General features: G+C 36.9%; 1 protein-coding gene across 1 annotated transcript in view; it reads right to left on the bottom strand.

Moving 5' to 3' along the window:
* Positions 1–13,486: 13,486 nt before the first annotated feature.
* GMPS (guanine monophosphate synthase) overlaps positions 13,487–23,407 on the bottom strand; it is an 80,316-nt gene continuing 70,395 nt past the window's right edge. The window contains exons 12-16 of the mRNA XM_036904137.2: positions 21,434–21,559; positions 19,561–19,676; positions 16,348–16,478; positions 14,653–14,825; positions 13,487–13,606 (exon numbers count right to left, since the gene is read on the bottom strand). Of these exons, the coding sequence (XP_036760032.2) occupies positions 13,505–13,606; positions 14,653–14,825; positions 16,348–16,478; positions 19,561–19,676; positions 21,434–21,559 (648 nt within the window). The 3' untranslated portion in view covers positions 13,487–13,504. The remainder of the gene's footprint in view (positions 13,607–14,652; positions 14,826–16,347; positions 16,479–19,560; positions 19,677–21,433; positions 21,560–23,407) is intronic.

Here is a 23,407-nt window from a genome sequence, read left to right as displayed (position 1 = left end):
AGATCTTAATGTCAACACCAAGAAAGACAACTCATTCAGTATTAGGGACACAAGCTAATTTTAAATATATCTTTCTAAGTTAAGACAACTAAACTGAAAAGGAAAAAAAACATCAAAATGCTCAGACACCATGGTTCTCAAACTGTTGACTGAGGCACTCCAGGCCACTACTGCACTCATACAGCCAAAGTGAACTACTAGGCTACTCGGTCAGTTTCAACACAGGACCATGCTACCTGCTTTTCAATGATGTATCTTTGCAAAGCTGGGTTTTCAGTGCCTGCTGTGATAAAAAGTACTGTGTAAGGGATGGAATATAGCCAATGATTCTGTACCATCTTCCTATGTTGACAGATAGTAACCACTCTAGTTGGGGTTAGGATTTAAAAATACAGGTAACGGTTGAACCACTGTGCTGTAAACTTGAACCAATATAAGATGGTATATCAACTATACTTCAATTAAAAAAAAAAACTAAAAAAAAAAGTACTGTGTAAAAATTAGCATGGAATATAAAATAAGGATGGCAGTGTTCAATCCATTCCAGTTTACTACGTTGAAAAGAAAAAGTAAAATGGATCTTTTTAAAAAATGTTTCCTATTCAATGGTAAATCCTCAGTTTCTCTTTAAGTAAAAATCTGACAAAACAGGCTAGGACAACAGCATGAACACTGAATTTAATAAAAAGTACTCCAAGATACCTCCATTTGTTTGAAAACTTCTGAGTACTTATTACCAACTTTTGGTAATAAAACAGTAAAAAAATTTTCAAAATGACAGTTGACTCAAACAGTTTTCTCAGATAGCAGAAAGCCAGACCAGGTCATTGATCTGAAACGAACATACCAGAGCAGTGTAGCTACCTGAGAGTAATTACTGAATTCAGTTTCTGAACATGGTTATTTCCTCTAATCTTCCTATTGGTAACTCATTAATACATTCACTTTGATGGGTTTGATCAACACTAATAACAGTTCCAAACAAAGGACCCAACTTTTTAATCAAATTAATAAAGGTAATTTATGTTTTAAGAAACTGAGAACAGAGTTGATTAAATATAAATGAATATTCAAGAAGTCAAATAAGCATGGGTATAATATTAATTTTATGAACTCACACACACCCATTTAGCTAATCATTTAAAAAGCTACCCAGTATTTTATGTCCACTATGTCCACTGTTAACATGCTGGGCAAAATGCTGGCACCCTATTATGTAAGAACAATAGATTAAGGTCATTTTCCAGAACCCCTGACAGCATATGTAATTTCTCATTTCCCTTAACTTGATAGTGTCTGTCCTCTTTGCTCTTCTTTCTCTTTCTCATGAACACTGAAGTTTAATAACAAATAATGAAAGTTATTTCCTCCTTTATGAAGGATATAGAAGACAAAAGGCATCAAAGTCATTTCATATTTAGCAAAGCTATTTTATACCAACATTCTTACCACAACATACACAGACATTTCAGTATACCATGGACAATTACACAGTGATTTCACAACTAGAGTGCTTAATTCCAATTAACAAAATATTTCTTTATAAAAAAATCTATTTAAAAGGCAGTTACATTCACTTCCTCATTTAGTATCGTAGGGTTGTAACAATGGTCATAGTAGATTCAAAACCAGAAAATTACTTACCTTAAACATCTGAATTCTACAAAGGCATACAATCCACTTGGATTACTCAAGGTTCAGACTTCCTGGACACTCAGAGATTTTGGAGCTAGTGAATTTAGTATTAAGGAATAGCTAAACTCTCCCAAAAGTCTTCAAAGGGCCATTAACAAAGTCAAAAGATGTCCAAGATTCATCAGTAATAGAAGACTGCAATGGGTAGGTAAATTAAGATGGAGCACTCAAAAGATTCTCACACAGGGAACTTACAGGTTACAGGTAGGTAATCTCTAGCTCTCTAGAGAATCATACCCAAATGACCCAGCTCCAAGTTTTTCAGAGTAGGTACACTAATAGCTCAGTCTCAGTTTCCTCATCTGGCTGGAGTCAGACCTGGAGAAGTGGCTGGAGCACAGGGATAGATCTCGCTGACAAAAAGCCAAAGTAGACGGAAAGGTTTAAAGAGAGATGTCCATGCAGGTGTTGCACAGACCACAACAGGGAAACATTTACTGAACTGCCCTAATTACCAACAGGCCCCTGGAGTGTCTGACCTACAACACAGTACAGGTACAATCAGTTCAAGTCTGGTCCCGAGTTCTGAACTAGCTTAGCAATGAAATCTTCGGCAACACAGTATCTATGGCTTTCTCTTCTTAACTATAGGTTTAAGATTGTTAGCCATTACTAGATAGGCCAGGTATATCCCTCAGTAACTTTATTCCAGCCAAGAGACTTAAACCTCTCCATGGTTGGGCCCCACTGAAGATCTAATTTAACTGATTTGATTGTGGGGTCTGGGCATTATACAGGCTTAACTCCTCAGGTAGTAAATACTAGGCATCCAGGGTTGAGAATCACTGACATAAAGGTTAGAGTCGAGTAGAATACCTGGGCCTCTTCTGTTTGTAAGACTAGGGCTGAGAACTGGGTTTTGGCACTCTGTGGCATTCCAAATCCCTTCCTTCATTTGTCCTTAAATGTCCAGGAATGTTAAGAGGCAAGGATGTCACCATTACTGCTGTCAAAGCCCTACAGTGGCAAAAAAGATACCCTGGTTCCTTTTAACACCTGTGTGACTGAACTACCTCGTAAAGACAAAAGGGGTACTTCCCAAGGGTGGAAACATTCAACTTGTATTCAGGTCCCAATTACAGTTTGAATTTGGGCCAATGAAAGGAGCATCCATTGAGATAATAGCTGAAGTGCATCCCCACCACATTCCAATGACAATTCAAGAGAGGAAGAAAAAAAGTACGAGAGTGGTGTGGGAAAGGTAGGAGGAAAACAGGTGACACTGGACATAAGAGTGTCACAGGAATTTCTGAAAGACAGTACTAGCTCCAGAAACCAATCATTCACATAATGTAAGTGAGGAAATGATTAAGCCTTTGGAAGTATATTTCTCTCTTCTGGTCCGTAACACATTGAGAACTTCTTGTTAAAGTCTTGCTTGGAGGACTTTAGAGCATTACCTCTTCAGTGAAGAGACAAGAAAGCCTGGATTCTAGCTCCAGCTCTGCCAACAATTAGCTGTATATAACTGTGGGAGACTTTTCATTAGTCTCAAAGCCAAAACGTATTTTCTGTCGACTTTTCCAAAAATAGACAGTAAAAAGATTGCCATCAGGAAAACAATGATAGGTATTTTCTAGGTGTTAGGTTACAACAGAAGGAAGATCCTCAGGTTGTCAAACTCTGCTGATCGATAGATACCACAGCTTCAAAAATGGTAATTAATATTTGATTTTACAATGTATTTTGATGTTTACCTTTGACTGGGTCCAATCTGATGCTAAAAGAACTATCCCATTTCTCCATTCTCTCTCCTGCTATGCTTTTTCTTGTTATTTATAAAAAAATAATTTAGGGCTGGATTTGATGTTGCAAATTTAATACAATTGCCTCATCTTACAGATAAGGAAACAGAAGTGACTGAACACGGTCACATAGCTCTTTAACCACAGGACATGCACCAAAGATGGACAGTCCCACCTACCTAATCTTAATGCCCTCATCCTCTCTAGAGGTTTGGTTCAAATTATTCAGTAGAACAGTCTATCAGGAGATAAACCCAAACACATTGAGGCAACTAATTTTTATGCTGGTTGTTTGGCTACCTGAATGCAGCTATCTCAGGATGAAAGGGCTGCAAAAATGGGAAACAATGTACCCATATCTCCCAGTTACATCTAAAGACCTATTTTCAGGAGTTATGCCATGGTTAACTATGTTACCTCTAACATAGCTGATGATCACAGATGGGAACATTATGATGGGACTGGGAATTTGGTTCTTGAAAATTCTCTTGTGCCCCTGCCAATCTAGGAATAAATGATACTGTCACTGATCTGCCTTCATCTTTCTAATAGGTATAAAGAAACAAAATATATTTAATTAGGTAAGTGCCCCAGGTAGGTGGTGAGTGATGGGAATGCAATCATGATCTACCAAGGATCATACTTAATTCTGAAACTCACTAGGTAACATTACTAAGCTGAGCTGGTTTCCTTAATTGTAAAATGGGACTGTAATCGTAACTTTTCACAGCCGCTTGAATGAAATACTGTGAAGGCATAGAGTAATACTGTATGCAACAAAGGAAAAAGTGCTTTGCAAAAGGAGAGAAGATACTAAATATTAGTGAATTTCTGAATTCCAGAAAACTTAATTCTCTCACTCTGTCATGTCAAGGTGTGTTTTGGAAAAACAACATTTCTAGTATTAAGAAAGATTATGTGAAAAGGCTTCTAGTGGACTGATATCAGGAAAACATTAGAAAAAAAAGTTTAGCAGGAGGGGGAAAAAGATGGAGTAGGAAGGCAACGCGGGAACCTTCACCCACACATACACCAAGGAAGCAACTACGGCAAATGCAACTAAACCTGAAAATGACCCAAAGACTGCAGAACAGACCACCTGGTGCACTAGACCACACAGAGAAGGGGAAAGCAGTAGAGCTGCCATCTAGCAGGACCCAAACCCTTCCCCCATCCTAGCCCACAGGTGGGAGGAAGAGGAATGGGGCAGGAAGGGATAGGCGCTCAGGAACTCTGCACAACTGGCCTTGGAGATCTGCTCTGGGAACACAAGCCCACATTGCAATGGGTTCTGGTGATTAGCAGGGCTGGACACTAGGGGAGTGAGAACACTCTGGGAAGCTGAGACTCCAGCCACTTGTGAGGGACAGGCACACTCTGCTGGTCCTGCTGAGACCCAGAACAGAGGCGGCAGTTTGAGGGATTTGCCAGCAGCGGGAGGGGTGTCAGGAAGCGAGAACTGGATGGAGCTCTCTCCACAGAAGAAAAGGCAGGTAGATGATACTTCCCCAGCCCTCCTTTGGTCCAACAGGGCAGGCACTCTTGGGAGCCCCAAACACTCCATCCCCCTTGCTGGAGACTCAGACCTGAGGTGCTTCTCTGCCAACCACCAGCACGTCCACCCACTTGGCCAAGCAGAATCAGACATTGCAGCCCAGCAGGCAGAGAGAGGCTTTCCCAGCTTTCTCTACCCTGTCACAGCAAAACTGGAGAAGAGCCTGCAGGACCCTGCTCTGACTGCTCTTTCCTCTGTAAGGGCAGCCCAGCCCATCACCTTGCTCCCGTCTGCCCCACAGCCATGTGACCACCCGACCACCCTGTAAACACAGCAGCCCCTCATCACTGCAGGACAGGCAGAGGGTAGCCTGGCCCACAATGATCCCAGCAGAAGAAGCACTACTACTCTGACCACAAACAGCCAGCTGAGACAAACTGCCTTCAATAGCAAACTGAGATAGACCATGGCTGGCCAGCAGACAGAAAGGTAGTCCTGTGCATTGTCAACCAAGAGCAACAGGGGCTCCACCACGAGAGAGAAGCAGGCACTGGAGAGTAAAGAGTTTGAGCACCACAGGATGCCTTCTTCATAAAGCCACTACTCTAGACCAGGAAGTATAGCAAACCCATCCAATCAATACAAAGGAAAAAACACAAAAACCCTAAAAAAATGAGGAGGCAGAGAAATATGTTCCAAACAAAACTACAGGATAAGACACCAAAAACAGGGCTAAATTAAACAGAGATTACTAATCTTCTTGATAAAGATTTCAAAGCAAAGCTCATAAATATGCTCACTGACCTGTGGGAAAGTACTGAAGATCTCAGGGAGGACTTCAACAAAGATATATAAGAGCTGAAAAAGAGCCACTAGGAGCTGAAGAAAAACTGAAATGAAATTTAAATAAAAGAAACCACAATTGCTGCAGTAGAGGAGACAATCAATGAGATCAAAATTAGAGAATAAGAACACAATGAAGCTGAGGAACACAGAGAAAAAGGATCTCTAGGAATGAAAGAATGCTAACATAGCTCTATGACAACTCCAAAGGAACAATATTTGCATAATAAGGGTACGAGATGGAGAAGAGGCAAAGGGATAGAAAGTCTCCTTGAGGAAATAATTATTGAAAACTTCCCCAATCTGGGGAAGGAAGTAGGCACCCAAGTCATAGAAGCACAGAGAGCCCCTCACAAAGGGAAAACCAGGAAGATAACACCAGGACACATAATAATTAAAATGGCAAAAATTAAGGATAAGCAGAGAACACTGAAAGCAGCAAAGAAAGATTATCTATAAGGGAAACCCCATAAGGCTATTAGCAGACTTCTCAGCAGAAACATAACAGGCAATAAGGGAGTGGCATGAAATATTTAATGTATTGAAACATGAGGAGCTTCAACAAAGAATCCTCTACCTTGCAAGATTATCATTCAAATTTGAAGGAAGATAAATCAAGGCTGAAGGTATTTATAACTACTAAACCAACATTACAGGCTATGTTAGACTGCAGTAGATGGAAATGTTCCCCACCCTAAATAGTTTACACCAGTGAAAATAAACCCGTAGTAAAGATATTAGACTGATTACTTACCAAGCAAGGAGAAGTTAAAACAAAAGTAGTAAAACCAACTATACACAAAATCAGCCAAAGGATAAACAAATAATGCAGATTATGGCATCCCATACATAAAGTGTGGAGGAGGAGGAAGAAGAACCTGTGTTAAAACAGAAAAATCATCAACTTTTAATAGAGACTTTATACAGTTAGGTAGCTATCCTTGAAACTTATGGTAACCACAAACCTAAAACCTATAACAGATATTCAAAAAATTAAAAAAGAGAAATTCAATCACAACATTAAAGAAAATCATCAAATAACAAGAGAAAAATATAAAAGAGGAAGAGAGGAACAGAGAGGGACTATAACAGCAGCCAGAAAGCAACTGATAAAATGTCAGTAAGAACATATTTATCAATAATCACCCTAAATGTAAATAGACTGAATGCACCAATCAAAAGACAAAGAATGGCAGAATGGATAAAGAAACAAGACCCATCTATATGCTGCCTACAAGAGATTCATTTTAGACCCAAAGACATATACAGACAGAAAGTGAAGGAATGGAAAAAGAATTTCATGCAAACTGGGAGAAAAAAGCAAGAGTGGCAGTTACTTATATCAGACAAAATACATTTCAAAATAAAGAAAGTAACAGGAGACAAAGAAGGACATTACATAATGATAAAGGGGTCCAGTCCAACAAGAGGATATAATCATTATAAATATCTATACACCCAATATAGGAGCACCTACATATGTGAAACAAATACTAACAGAATTAAAGGGGAAAACAGACTGCAAATCATTCATTTGGGGAGACTTCAACACATCACTCACATCAATAGACAGGTCAACCAGACAAAAAATAAGGAAACAGATCAGTGAACAATGTATTAGATCATATGGACTTAACATATACCTACAGAACATACCACCCAAAAGCAGCAGGATACACATTTGTCTCAAGTGTACACAGAATGTTCTCCAGAACAGATCACATATGAGGCCACAAAAAGAGCCTCAAATTAAAAAAGACTGAAGTTCTATCAAGCATCTTATCAGACCAGAGTGGCATGAAGCTAGAAATAAATTACACAAAGAAAACAAAAAATTCTACAAACACATGAAGGCTAAACAACATGCTTCTAAATAATCAATGGATCACTGAACAAATTAAAGCAGAAATAAAGCAATGCAGAGACAAATAAAGAAAACACAACAGTTCAAAATTTGTGGGATACTGCAAGAGTAGTTCTCAGAAGTAAATATATAGTAACACAGACCTACCCAATCCCAAATAAACATTCTAACCTCACAGTTAAAAAAACTAGAAAAAGAAGAAAAAAATGAAACCCTAAGTTAGCAGAAGGAGGGACATAATAAACAATAAAACAATAGGACAAAAAGCCCAACAAAACCAAAAACTGGTTCTTTGAGAAAATGAATAAAATAGACAAACTCATGGCCACACTTACCAAGAAAAAAAGAAGAGTACACAAAATCATAAAAAAGGAATAGTCATAACAGATACTACAGAAATACAAAATTATATTATTAGAGAATCCTATGAAAAATTAAATGCCAACAAATTGGATGACCTTGAAGAAATGGACAACTTCCTAGAAAAATATAATCTTGCAAGATTGACTCAGGAAGAATCAGAAAATCTGAACAGACCAATTATCAGAAATGAAATTGAAGAGGTAATTTAAAAATTCCCAACAAACAAAAGTTCAGGACCAGATGGTTTCACAGCTGAATTCAACCAAACATTAAAGAAGAGCTAATACACATCCTTCTTATTTAAGGATTCTAAACATAGAGGAGAGGGAATACTTCCTAACTCAATCTATAAGGCCAGCATCAATATAATACTAAAAACAAAGACACTACAAAAAAGAGAATATTAGGCCTAGATCCCTGATGAACATAGATGCAAAAGGCTTAACAAAATCTTAGCAAACTGAATTCAAAAATGCTTCAAAAGGATCATATATCATGACCAAGTGGGATTTATTCCAAGGATGCAAGAATGGTACAATATTCACAAGTCAATCAATGTCACTAACAAAAAGAAGGATAAACCATATGATCATCTAATGGATGCTGAAAAAGTGTTTGACAAAATTTGACATCCATTCATGATAAAAACTATGAGGGTACAAAGCTCAACATAATAAAGGCCATATACAATAAGCCCACAGCTAACATTATGCTGAAAGTTTTTCTTTAAGATCAGGAAAAGATATTCTTGTCCATTCTCACCACTTGTATTCAGCCCAGTACTGGAGGACCCAAGATAAAGAGATAAAAGGTTTCCAAATTGGTAAGGAAGAAGTTAAACTGCCACTATTTGCAGATGACATGATATTATACATAGAAAACCCTAAAGACTCCACCAAAAAGCTATTAGAATAACCCAATTCAGCAAAGTTGTGGGAATCAAAAATTAATACACAGAAATCTGTCACATTCCTAATATACTAACAATGAACTAGCAGAAAGAGAAATCAGGAAAACAATTCCATTTACAGCTGCATCAAAAAGAATAAAATACCTAGGAATACACCTAGCCAAGGAAAGGAAAGACCTGTACTCTGAAAACTATGACACTCATGAGAGAAATTAAAGAAGACACAAATAAATGAAAATCTATCCCATGCTCATGGATAGGAAGACTTAATATTGTCAAAATAGCTATCCTGCCCCAAGCAATTTACAGTTTCAATGCAATCCATATCGAAATACTAACAGCATTTTTCAGTGAACTAGAGCAAATAATCTTGAATTCATATGAACCACAAAACACCCTAAATAGCCAAAGGAATACTGAGAAAGAAGAACAAAGCTCAGGGCATTACACTCCCTGACTTCAAACTATACTACAAAGCTTCAGTAATCAAAACAGTATGGTACTGCCACAGGAACAGACCCATAGATCAATTCAACAGAATAGAGGGCCCAGATAAAAAGCCACACATATATGGCCAATTAATATATAATAAAGGAGCCAAGAATATACAACAGGGACAAGACAGTCTTTTCAATAAATGGTGTTGGGAAAACTAGACAGCTACATGCAGACAATGAAACTGGACTACTGTCGAACTCCATAAACAAAAGGAAACTCAAAATGGATTAAAGACCTAAATATAAGATATGAAATCATAAATGTCTTAGAAGAAAACATAGGCAGGAATCTCTTGAACATAAGATCAGCAATCTCTTTTCTGGACACATTTCCTTGGGCAAGGGAAACTAAAGCGAAAATGAACAAGTGGGACTACATCAAATTAAAAGCCTTTTCTACAAAAAAGAATACCATCAACAGAACAAAAAGGTAGTCTACAGTATGGGAGAATATATTCTTAAACAATTTATCCAAAATGGGGCTAACATCTAAAATGTATAAAGAACTCATATGTCTCAAAGCCAAAAAAACAAAACAACCCAATTAAAAAATGGGCAGAGGACCTGAACAGACATTTCTCCAAAGAAGAAAAACAGATGGCCAACAGGCACATGAAAAGATGCTCCATATCACTAATCTTCAGGGAAATGCAAATCAAAACCACAATGTGCCATCACTTCACCCAGTCAGAATGGCCACTATCCAAAAGACAATAAATAATAAGTGATGACATGGATGTGGAGAAATGGGAACCCTCCTACACTGTTGGTGGAAATGTCAATTGGCACAACCACTGCAGAAAGCAGCATGGAGGTTCCTAAAAAAACTAAAAATAGAAACACCATACAAACCAGTAATTCCATTTCTAGGAATTTACACACGGAAAACAAAATCCCTGATTTGAAAAGATGTATGCATCCTTATGTTTATCACCACATTGTTGACAATAGCCAAGATATGGAAGCAACCTAAATGTCCATCAGTAGATGAATGGATAAAGAAGATGTGGTACATATACACAATGGAATATTACTCAGCCATAAGAAAAAAAAAACAGATCCTACCATTCGCAACAACATGGATGGAGCTAGAGGGTATTATACTCAGTGAAATAAGCCAGGCGGAGAAAGACAAGTACCAAATGATTTCACTCATATGTGGAGTATAAGAACAAAAGAAAACTGAAGGAACAAAACAGCAGCAGAAGCACAGAACCCAAGAATGGACTAACAGTTACCAAAGGGAAAGGGAATGGGGAGGACGGGTGGGAGGGGAGGGATAAGGGTGGGAAAAAAAGAAAGGGGGCATTACGATTAACATGTATAGTGGGGGTGGTGCACGGGGAGGGTTGTGCAACACAGAGAAGACAAGTAGTGATTTTACAGCATCTTACTATGTTGATGGACAGTGACTGTGAATGGGGATGTGGGGGGGACTTGGGGAAGGGGGGAGCCTAGTAAACATAATGTCCTTCATGTAATTGTAGATTAATGATACCAAAATAAAAAAATAAGTAAATAAATGACTGCATAAGATGTGGTATACACAATGGTATTCAGCCATAAAGAAAAAAGAAATCTTGCTATTTGCCACAACATGGATGAACATAAAGGATATTATGCTAAGAGAAATAAGCCAGGCAGAGAAAGACAAATATGATTTCACTTATTTATGGAATTTAAAAACAAAACAAAAGAAAATGAACAAAATGGCAGTAGACTCACAGACAGAGAAGTGACTGGTGGTCACCACAGGGGAGGGTTTTGGGAGGGTGGGTGGGTAGGATGAGGGTAATACAGGAGCACAAAAATTCTCAAATGATGTAAACTACAGGCATGCTTTTGTAAGCTGGGGGCACATGTGGTGGTGTGTGTGATCTCAGAGCTGCCCCTCTGACAAATGAGATTAAAATGCTCAAATGGTCATGGGGATACTAGTACAGCATGGAGAATATTGTCAGTGATTCTGTAACATCTTCCTTTGCCAAGAGATAGTAACTGCACTAGTGAGGGTGAGGATTTAGTAACGTGGGTAACTGTTGAACCACTGTGTTGTATACTTGAAACCAATATAAGATTGTGTATCAGTGATACATCAATTTTATAAAAATGTCTGACAATTGTTAACCTCAAAATTTCTGAGACTTGAATATAATGTATACCATGAATCCTCAAGACAGGACAAGTGAGTAGCACTTTCCAATTTTATATGACCATCAAATCCTGTTTATATTGGACCATCTCAGTGAAGCAGTTTTCTGTAGAACATACTTGAAGGGGGGGGGGGGAACTCTGACTATATGTTCTTCCTAGATTCCTATTATTTGCTTGAATACAAAATCATAAGACACATTTACTAGATGAGGAAATTTTTCACATGAGTATTTGTTTGTAAGGTTTGTAAGCCATTTATAGATAGTCTATTACAGCTCTAAAATAACATGCCTCCAAATCTGTTAAGCCCAGATCACTAACATATCCTCTTTCCAAAGGGCCTTTATGAATACCTCATCAACAGCACAGAAAATGAACACTTCGAGTTTTATAGAAGTCAAATACTCTTTTGTCTCAGGTACAGATATTTGTTACAATAGACAGAAGCACTTGTCTTGCTGGTTCCACAACAGTTTACTTGTCCTTTGGGCCAGCAAGAATGAAAGAAAGACTTCTGCCATGTATAATTTTATTGTCTAACATCTAACACTAAATACCAACAAAATTTTGTTCCTGATTAATACAAAAGATCTTGAAATTAGGAGGCAGCAACCTGAGATGGAACTGGTATAAGAAAAATACAGACACCTGAAATTAATGTTACGTCAATTATACCTCAATTTAAAACAGAAAAAAGAAAAACATGGTAATGATCTTAAAAAATAACACCAGCTGAAATATTGAGAGAGAAGTGGTTATAGAATTTAATCTTAGTTCTATTTTTATAGTGCTTTTATGAATGTTATAAAAGATCTGGTAGAAACTGGTGGCAGTGGCAACCAGTCCCACGCTAGTTCTTGGATCTTCTCTTACAGCTGGTAGAGGATTAAAAGGTTTGGCAATGCGTTGCATGGACCAAGACTGATCACAGTCTTCTGAGCAGTGGTTAATAAACCTGCTTACAGAGATTATATCTGAAAGTTCATTTTACAACTCTTTAGTACTAGACGATGTAAACTGCAGGCATACTTTTGTAAGCTGTGGGCACAATGTGATGGTGTCTGTGTTCTCAGAGCTGCCCCTCTGACCAAATGAGATTAAAATGCTCAAATTTTATCTATGCTACATCACAGACAGTCTCTTCTGGGGAGAGAACAGAAACTTCCTCTGCAAGGCCATGGGAACTGGCAATATAAGGCAGGATGGATAAAGCTCCTTACTGGTGAACAGGTCAGCAGCAAGCAACATGGCATCTATGTGGAACATGATTCAAAACATTTTAAACTAAGACCACTCATAATTTCTTCCTTGCATGCCTGTGATAACATTAAATTCTAAAGAACTTCAACAAATTCCTGATGTTTTCCATCTTAAAGTAGCTTACATTTTATAGCTCCAGTGACCTGCAGAAGCAGCTCGAACAGCCCAGCTATACCTCTACCTGATATATTTATCCCTTCTCCCAACTTTTGGAGGAATAAGGTTACTTACAATGAAACAGATTCTCCAAATATCTCGGATTCTCAGATATGCACACAGTCATATTGGTAATTACGGGTAATTTTCCAACAGCTCTTAAAAACTAGCAAGGGGACAGAAGCCCAATACTACCACCAAACTCACCCACCTTCAAACATGTTCATTGACAGAGGCATCAATAGCAACAGTGAGTTCATACATAAAGAACAAGTGAGGCAAAGGCAAAAGCAGTGTCAATGTGTCTGAGTGTAGGCGATGGTGCCTTGATTATACCCGTACAAACTCTTCAGTACCTTGCAGTTATCTCCAACTCAGCTCTTAAGCCATAGATTTTTGCTGTAGAGAACTCAGATGTGATGTAGCCACTCCAGGACCTCTTTTCACAGTACCACACATCAATACTGGGAATGGTTTCTAATCAAGTTAAACTGCACACAGTACTTTAATAGAACAAGTTTATTACTCCCATTCAGTAGTTCCTGGGGGCTTTGATGTTAAGTCATACATAATTCGAGAAATACCAGGAATCTTCTTAATCTCGGTGACCATCTTTAACACCACCTGTTATGAAACAAAGATTATAAATAGAAGAACTAGGATCTATGCATGTCCATTAGACCTAGAAGGCTTGCATTTGCAATTAAAACCTAATTTTATTACCATCCTCTATGTATATGGGATGGTGTCTGATTAATTTTATGTAATGAACCTATTTCCCTCTAGAGATTCAGGTGACTTAAACTCAGTACTACTCAAAGTGCAGTCAACAAACAGGTGCCAGTCTGCATTATGTTTGTTAATGGTCCATAATAAGTTTTTAGAAACATTTATGGCAATTTAACATTACTGTGCCATTGAAGCATGTGATTTCATGTGTTTAAGTTAATGCTTCACAAATTATCTGTGGCTTATCCACACAACTCTCAGGCCACCAAGATAGCATATAATACACTGTAAAAATCACCACTGCCAAGTGTACAGGAGGAAAGACCTGGTCACTTGACCAGGCAAATCTGAGCCTAAGGAAAAACAGAACTAAACAACATTCCCAACCCACCTACCCAGCTATAACTCAAGCCTTGTAATAGAAGTACAGGTGCAGTGGTCCAACTAATAGTCTTGTTTTGATTTTCATTTGCTATTATGCAAATAGCACCTTTGGAATACTCTAGTGGAGAGATAATAGGAGAGGGAGATGGAGGTCAAACATGGAATTGGTAGTAGGCAGAGCATTAAGTAATTCATGAGGATCTGGTCATAATGCCATCAAATCCCATTCTTAATTCTAACATATTCTTCTTCACTCCTAGGATTTTCTTCTTTACTTAGAGAATACTGTTTATAAAGCAGATGTTGGCAAGATTAGATAAAATTAATTTGAGTTGGTTACTCTCACACAGTAATCTGACATCTGGAGGGGTGTAATAAATTTAAGATCTTTTTCTATTACAGCGTATTAAACAATCAATTATGTGGAGATAAAAAAAAATAGGAGCCTATCTTATGACCTCAGAAATATCAACATGGTCATAGCCTATTCCATTTACCCTATTATAAAATGTATGAATTATTGAAGGTGTACATTAGGAAAAATATATATAAATTACCTCTACAGGGATCTCACTGCCAGGTGTTGCAGGTATACCAGTCATGAAATCACTAGTAATAAAGGTTCGAATAACCACAGATCTCTGGCATGAAGGCTGCTTTTGAAGTGGGTCCCGATCAAAATGTAACGGTGTCAAAATCACTGGCATCTGGCTGATTTTCCCAGCATATCCTAGAGAAAGGAAGTTAACATGTAGAACCAACCACTACACCATGGAAAAGCACTCTAACCAAGTTCCACTAAATCCCAGACAATATCTAAAATCACAGGCATTCACATACCACAGCCAGGCCTGTCGTCATGTATTGTTTTTCAGCTACTCTTATACTGTAAATCAACTCAATCACAAAGAGAATTTGATGACTGCAGCAATATAAAACTGATTCTCATTATTCATGGTAGTTATGGCCTACACCGCAAATACTGAATTAGTAAATACTGAACCATTGCCCCTAGGGGAAATAGATTCCTGCAAGCCTCTGGTCACAACATTTTCAATCACCAATCAATATATAGCTTAATAGGAATTTACCCAAAGGAAACAAAATCCCTGATTTGAAAAGATATATGCACCCCTATGTTTATCGCCACATTATTTACAAAAGCCAAAATCCAGAAGCAACCTAAGTGTCCATCAATAGGTGAATGGATAAAGAAGATGTGGTACATACACACAATGCAATATTGTTCAGCCATTAAAAAAAAGAAATCCTGCCATTTGCAACAACATGGATGGGTCTACAGGATATTATGCTAAGAAAGACAAATACCATATGATTTCACTTATTTGTGGAATATAAAAATAAAGCAAAACAAACAAAACAGCAGTAGACTCACAGATACTGAGAAATAACTGGTGGTTACCATGGGAGAGGGGCCAGGGTGGGTGGGTAAGGTGATGGGGATAAATGGGTATAGAAATTCTCAATCATATATATAAAATTGGTCATGGGGATGGTAGTGCAGCATTAAGAGTAGAGTCAATGTTTCTGTAACATCTTCCAATGTTAACAGATAGTAACTGCACCAGTGGGGGGTGAGGATTTAATAACATGGGTAACTGTTGAACGACTGTGTTGTGAAACTGAAACCAATGTAAGATTGTGTATCAATGATACCTCAATAAAAAAAAACATAACTTTGTTTTATATGTGCTTCTGTTTAAAGAGACCTTATTTAATACTTATTAACACTGAATGCACAGCCAACAGTTCTACAGTTCACACATGGTTGCAGTTTATCTAACCCATGTATGTTCTCCATAAGGCACATTACAGCCCTCCTGTGCTTTGGAACATAAAACAGCATGTCACCACTATGCTTGCAGGACACGTTAAATAGTAAAATCACCCATAAAAATGCAAAAAATATGGCACTAAATAGACTACAAAAGGACATACTTGATTACAGTAAGAGAGATGAAACAACAGGGTAGAGTATAACCTTGTTAAATCTGAGCTGGGAACATGTGATTTGGGCAACTCAAAATTTCATGCTGTATTGCACATGTCTGCAAATGACCACAAAGGTGAGTAAACTTTATACAGAAGGCAGTATCGTAGAACTATCCATAGAAATAATAAACATGAAATCATCTAAAAATTAAAACTTGCATCCTCCTACTAGAAGTCATAATGTCAAGCTTCCAAATTCTAGTTAGGGCATGCAGTGATAAACAGAATGAGCAACGTACCAGACTCTCTGAGAATATTATGGGCCTCAAAATCAGCTTGGCGTAAAGTACTGAGCACCCCTGTTGTCAAGAAAGTGGGTGTAACATCTGTAGGAGGTTCTTTAACTGGTGGGCCAAATATATAGACAACTCTAGAAGGGGAGAGAAAGAAATTACAGAGAAATTACATTTTAGTATGAGGAGGAAGGCACATAGAATAACATTCTTTCTATTGAGTCTTAGGTCCTTCTTATACCTACTTCAAATCCCAAATGGAAGGATAGGATATAAAATTATAGAAGGGCCCACGTTCCATGAACCTTCCTCAAAGTGAATTCTGTAGAATACTAGTATCTCAGAATGTGCAAAGGTATATGTGATTTTCACAATCCTCTTTTCATAAAATATATGAAGGGCATCCCCCATATTTCATGTTCATCTGAAACTACAGGCGAAATGGGGTCTTTGCTGATGTAATAAAGTTAAGATGTAGCCACAAAGGATCAGGGTGGGCATTAATTTGATGACTGCTGTTCTTCTACGAAGAGGGAAATTTGGAAACACAGAAACATACACAAGGGAGGGGCCATACAAAGACGGAAACAGAGATTGGAGTTAAACTGCCACAAGCCAAGGATGGCCAGCAAACACCTGAACCTAGGAAGAGGCAAGAAAGGGTCCTCCCTTAGAGCCTTCACAGAGGATGGCCCTGCTGACACCTTGATTTCAGACCTCAAGCCTCCAGACCTGTGAAAGAATAAATTTCTATTGTTCGAAGCCTCTCAGCTTGTGATATTTGCTATGGAAGCCCTAGGAAATTAATATACATAAACCTAGAGAAACAATGAATTGAACAAATAAACAGGCTGTTTTATGACAGAACTCCATAAACTGTAATATGGTAACATACACTAGAAACCTCCAAGATGAGGTTACAGTAAATTTCCCAAACTTACTTGACCACTCAGTCTTTTTCCCCCCACTTTGGGGAGTATCAATCCCAAGGAAAAATTTTCATTTCTACTTTATAATAAATTGTCATCAAAATAGAACTTGGTATACTACTATTTCCTTCCAAAAAGAATGACTTAGTACTGACGTTAAAAGTATCTGTTTGAAAGATATGAAAATACACTGCAGGTTAATAAAAGTAGGGTTTGGAACATAGTTTGAGGAAATTAGGATCAGATAATTATAACAACTCAAAGGGCATCTTACTACAAGGTTTACAGGATCTTTTACACAGCTCTCCCCCAGAAAATGAGAGGTAGTCAAGATATAGACATGAGTGCCACCCTTCTCTCCTCACTCCAACTACAGCCAGCAGACAACCATCCCTTTTCCTTAGCTCTGTCTTTGGCAAAGAAAATAAATACTTCTTGACAACTACCATGGTGAAGCTTAATAATGTTTTTTCTTTTTTCTTAATATGTACTTGGAACAAAACATAGAGGAAAAAACAGCATCAGATCAAAACCACCACTACCACCAACTACTTCACTGCTTTCTTCCAAATATACTGTAGCAGGAAGATTTTTGTCCCATGCATAGGAAGTAAATCACACTTCTAAACAATATAGTTCCTAGAGTTCATAAACTATCCTTAGAGGAAAAAGCAACTAAGCAAAAGAATGCCATGAATTTCTCTTTTTGTTTTTTTTCTTACAGACAGGAGTGATCATGGAATGTAGAGGAATATGTACTATTCCACTCTGTATAGATAAAAACTGGAGCAGTCCCTCTCTATCCATCATGCAAATTAAGAAAAAAAAAAACTTGCAAAAATGGGGGAAAAATGTTAATTTTAAATTCCAATTCCCAAAAAGTACCCTGAGCAAAGAAATCTAAAATTCACCAAGACTCTCTAAGGGCTTGCTAGGTTCACATTTAAAACTCTCTTTTTGTTTGTTAGACTGTGTTTTCTTTTTGGGGAGGGTGGAAGGGTTAGAAAAGGAGAGAGAGAGAGAGAGACAAATGAGGGTGGTGGTTGGCAGGAGGGGTGGAGAATAGACAATTATCACAGAGGAGCCAGCATATAAAAGGACAGAGATAAAATTTTAAACAAGGATTAGTGCCCTTTGGCAAAAAAAAAAAAAAAAAAAAGAAAGAATGATGAAACTCTAAGAAGGTTGTGAAATGAAAATATACTAATTATATAAAGAGCAGCAGAGTCAAACTTAGGGAAAGGGAATGTTCTGTATGACCTATAAAGGTTATTTAGGTATTAGCATTCTCCAGATTAATTATGAACCATTATTTTAACTAAGACAATATCTCGATTAGAAATAGGCAACTACAAATTTACTATTATTTATTAATGACTTACTTTTTTTTGGTGTATTAAAGGTACTTCTATATTAGGGTCTTTAGGTTCATCTGAGTAAGCCTTTTAATGGGCATGTTTCCAACAGTAAAAACATGGTTTCCCTGTGACTCCTTGTCATACCAGCAGGCAGTTATAGAACTATATACACCCTCCTAGGTGAATACTTACAGGTAGGTAGTTTTCTAATTTCTGAATCAAATTTGAGTAAACTGAAACCTCAAGTAATTCTCTTTGGTTGTCAACTACCCATTAAGAAAACTGAGGCGTAAACAATTGTAAAACAAGGACATTTAATTAGCAATCTGGTACTATGCAAATGAGATTTTTTAACCATATATGGGACAGTGTAATGAGTATTACACATAGATTGCAAATCAGCAGTTAATATATCCAACACAAGAAATCAATGTGCAAATGAAAGGCAAACTGAATCTGAAAAAACTCAATTCAAAATAAATTATACATGTATTAATGATGTCTGGCATATGCCTATTTCTTTTCTTTGATTTTCCCTGGGATTTTTATTAATCAAGTTCTTATTGATAATTCTACAACATGTATATATTTTTTTCTATCCTTCTGGGACAAAGCATGTTACCATAAAACCAGTAACAAGTGAACCTGCTAATTTGGAAGACATGTGTTAACACTATTTTTAATATTTTATACTAAAATTAAATCCTTCCTATTTTTTCTTTAAACAAAAAAAAATTTTTTTTTAAGTTAGCAGATGACTGCATTGCAATGAAGGAATAGAACACAAGATATTACTCAATATCTGCTCAATTTGACTAAGTACATCCCTTAACTACACTTGAACCTTTAAGTCTCAATAGTGAGAATAGTAGAAAAACCTTAAAAAACAATCCTTCCACTTACAAACCTTACCCTGTTCCCACAGAACACACCTGTTAATGTTGTGACACATGCGAGGTATAAGCCTAGCCAGGAAAATAAGAGATTCCCAGTCAGGCTCATCTTTACTGGAGATTCCACATACGTAACTGTAGGAACGACAGTCACCCTGAAAATAAAAAATACAGTTCTAATAGTTAATGGTCAACATTTGCTCTCTTACAACACTAAACTCTGTTTTCTACCTTTATCTCGTATCTACCTACCACTTCAGCATTTTATTAAAAATAATAATAATAAAGAGAGAAATGTGGTATCCACATATAAATCTATAAATCAAGTTTAAAAATCAAATGAATATTCATATTTGAACTAACTGTTTATAGTTCATAATGCATGAACAAAACCGAAAGCTTCTGTGATGACTGCCCTTGTAATGTTCACCATGTAACTTATTCACTATGTAAGAATTTGTACTCCATGTAAGAACTTGATCTTTATGCATCAGAAGATTGGAGACTGACGAAAATTAGGCTTGGGGTGGATTAATGATTGTGCATTGAGTATTGACCCCCCTATACAGAATTTTATTGTTGTTAACAACTATTTGATCAATAAATATGAGAGATGCCCTCACAAAAAAAAAAAATATATATATATATATATACACACACTTCCAATTGTAAAATAAATAAGTAACCAGGATGTAATGTATAGCATAAGGAATATAGTCAAAATATTGTAACAACTTGGTATGGTGATAGCTGGTACCTAGAATTATCATGTATATAAATGTTGAATCACTGTGTTGTACACCTGAAACTAATGTAATACTGTGTGTCAACTACCCTTCAATAAAAATAAATAAATAAATTTAAAAAAAAAATAGTTAATGGTTTTTATATAAGTTAAAAGACAGACTGGAAAATATTTCATGCATGGTGACGCCATTAGTAGCGGTTTTGTTTTTTAAACAAAAACATGTTTGAATAAAAGTACATATGGATATTCCTCTAATAATACAAATGAATCCTAAATTAAAATCCCATACTAAATTCTACTTAAATCAGTTCAAACATAAGGTGTCATCGTAATGTAAATAATTTATTCAACATATGCCCGAAAACAATAGTTAATTTCTTTCCACACATAATTCTAGTATGAGAGGCAATAATAAACATATTAACCCAATAATTGGCACTCGTAACATTTTTAGTTGAAATATTGACACCTCTTTTAGTTTTCACTTAACTACAAACTCTAAATAATAGAAAAGATACCTCCTTCTTCCCTACCCTCCCAAGTTTTTCCCCAGAAACTCATAATACAAAGGAGAACTTAATATTATTTATAAATAACATTTTAAAAATGAGAACTATATTATCCTCACATGCTTTTATAATTACAAAGACAGAACAATAAACAAAAAATGTCAGTTGTACGTTGTCACAGCTAGGAGACAGAGGACATGTTGAAGAGGCAGAGGCACTGGTTTAAAAACATGCAAACTAAGAACAAGACCTAATGGTGTAACATGTTCATCTGGGGGCTATCCTGCAATTAAAAACTTCTCTAAAGCCACAGTATATTTTCACATGAAGAGGGATAAATATGGACATGACCTCTTGGTACCTAGGCTTCAGGGCAGAAGCAAGCCAGCCAATGCTACAGCAAACCATACTTTGAATTTTTACTTTTGGTTAGAGATAGCAGATGTTCCAAAACTACAAAATCTCACCTGAATATTTAGTTCCTATAACCTTATTTACTCCATAAACTTTCTATAAAATATTGCCTTTTTACATTTCTAAACTTCATCTATATACTTTCATATTTCATTTTCCTAAGTCATTCCTATTTCAGTATTAGTAGAAAGAACAAACTGCAGAAAATTATGTCACAGGTCAGGGAATTCACACAACTCACCTGCACACCTACAGTTTTAATTGGCAGCAAGAAGGCATTTAGTGAATGGAGACTTGTAATCTGCATCAGCTTCTCTTGATCCTCCTCTGTTGTGCAGGCTTTGACTCTTTGTAATAGTGTGTGTGGCTGAAAAAAAGAGACATTTTTTTAAGATTTTAAGAAATGAGGTATACACTCCTTTGTGAATCATTATTACTGCCTTACATTATCTACATTTATTGGATTATAGCAATATATTCTATTTGGTATTTCTTGTTGACTGTATGTGCTATGCAGTACATCCACAATTTCATTCCTGAGTGCTTGGGCATGTTAAACATCATGACAAGAAATACAGAATAGATTTACATACAAGGCTTTAATCCTCTGTCACCAGCAAGGGACACACGTCACATGAGTCAAACCCTCTCATCTCTAATAAAACTTCCTGCTATAAAATCAGTTTTGTTTGAAACTAATCTACCAGCACCTACTTATTTTTTGGTTTATTGACTGGTCTATGTTTTTCATTCTTTTAGTTTTCCTCCTTTTACCCCTGTGTAAACAGACCATAGTTAGATTTTACTTTTCAATCTAGTTTGATAATCTAGTCTTAACTGGAGAAACTAGTCTTTAGTTAGTTGTAGGTTAATGGTATCATGGATTTTATTCTAGCATTTTGTTCAGTGGTTTCTATTTGTTCCACTTTTAATGTTTTCTCCTTCCTTACATTCTTCTGAACTGATTATTTCTCCCAGTTTGTTTATTTCTCCTTCACTGGTTTTGAAGTTACACTCCCTATTTTTGTTCTCTTAGCAGTGCCCGTAAGTGTTAATACAGATACTTAATAGAGTCAGTCTCTCTGTCCTCCTGGCAAACAATACAAGCATTTTTTAATACTTTAACTCAAATCAATCCCCTTGTAACTTAAACGCTATTTTAGTTATATATTGCTAAAATATTTCTGATAAGTACCAAAAATTGGAGATTATTTTTATTATATAATCCTTGCTTATTTCACTTCATCCATTTACCATTTTCTTTGCTAATCATTCCTTCTTGTATCTCAGACCTTTCTCCTGGAATCATTTTGCTTCGCGCATAGCCAGTCCAGTGGTTCTCAACCCTAGCTATATACTTGGATTACTTGGTATGTTCAGGTCCCATCCAAGATGAAATAAGAAATTCTAGGGAGGAGCCCTCCAGATGATTCTAATACACACAGCCACGGTTGAAAACTCCTGCCTTAGCTTCTATTATTTTTTTCTTTTCTTTTCTTTGTTTCTTTGTTTGTTTCTTTGTTTACTTTCTATATTCACTTTATTATCATCATTAATCTACAATTACATGAAGAACATTATAGTTACTAGACAACCCCCTTCACCAATTCCCCCCCCCCCGCCACAAAGCACATTACAGTCACTGTCCATCAGCGTAGTAAGATGCTGTGGACTCACTACTTGTCTTCTCTGTGTTGCACATCCCTCCCTATGCACCCCCACATTATACATGCTAATTGTAAGGCCCCCTTTCTTTTCTCCCTGCCCTTATCCCTTCCTTCCCACCCCTCCTGCCCAGTCCCTTTCTCTTTGGTAACCATTAGTCCATTCTTGGGTTCTGTTATTCTGCTGCTGTTTTGTTCCTTCAGTTTTTCTTTGTTCTTATACTCCACAGATGAGTGAAATCATTTGGTACTTGTCTTTCACCGCCTGGCTTATTTCACGAGCACAATACCCTCTAGCTCCATCCATGTTCTTGCAAATGGTAGGATCTGTTTTTTTCTTATGGCTGAGTAATATTCCATTGTGTATATGTACCACTTCTTCTTTATCCATTCATCTACTGATGGACATTTAGGTTGCTTCCATTTCTTGGCTATTGTAAATAGTGCTGCAATAAACATAGGGATGCACCTGTCTTCTCCAAAATGGAGTGCTGCATTCTTAGGATAAATTCCTAGAAGTGGAATTCCTGGGTCAAATGGTATTTCTATTT

The sequence above is a fragment of the Manis pentadactyla genome, chromosome 1 (genome assembly GCF_030020395.1).
Source record: "Manis pentadactyla isolate mManPen7 chromosome 1, mManPen7.hap1, whole genome shotgun sequence".
NCBI lineage: Eukaryota > Metazoa > Chordata > Mammalia > Pholidota > Manidae > Manis > Manis pentadactyla.
Note: the sequence above shows the minus strand (reverse complement) of the source record. Positions and strands in the feature narration are given on the sequence as shown.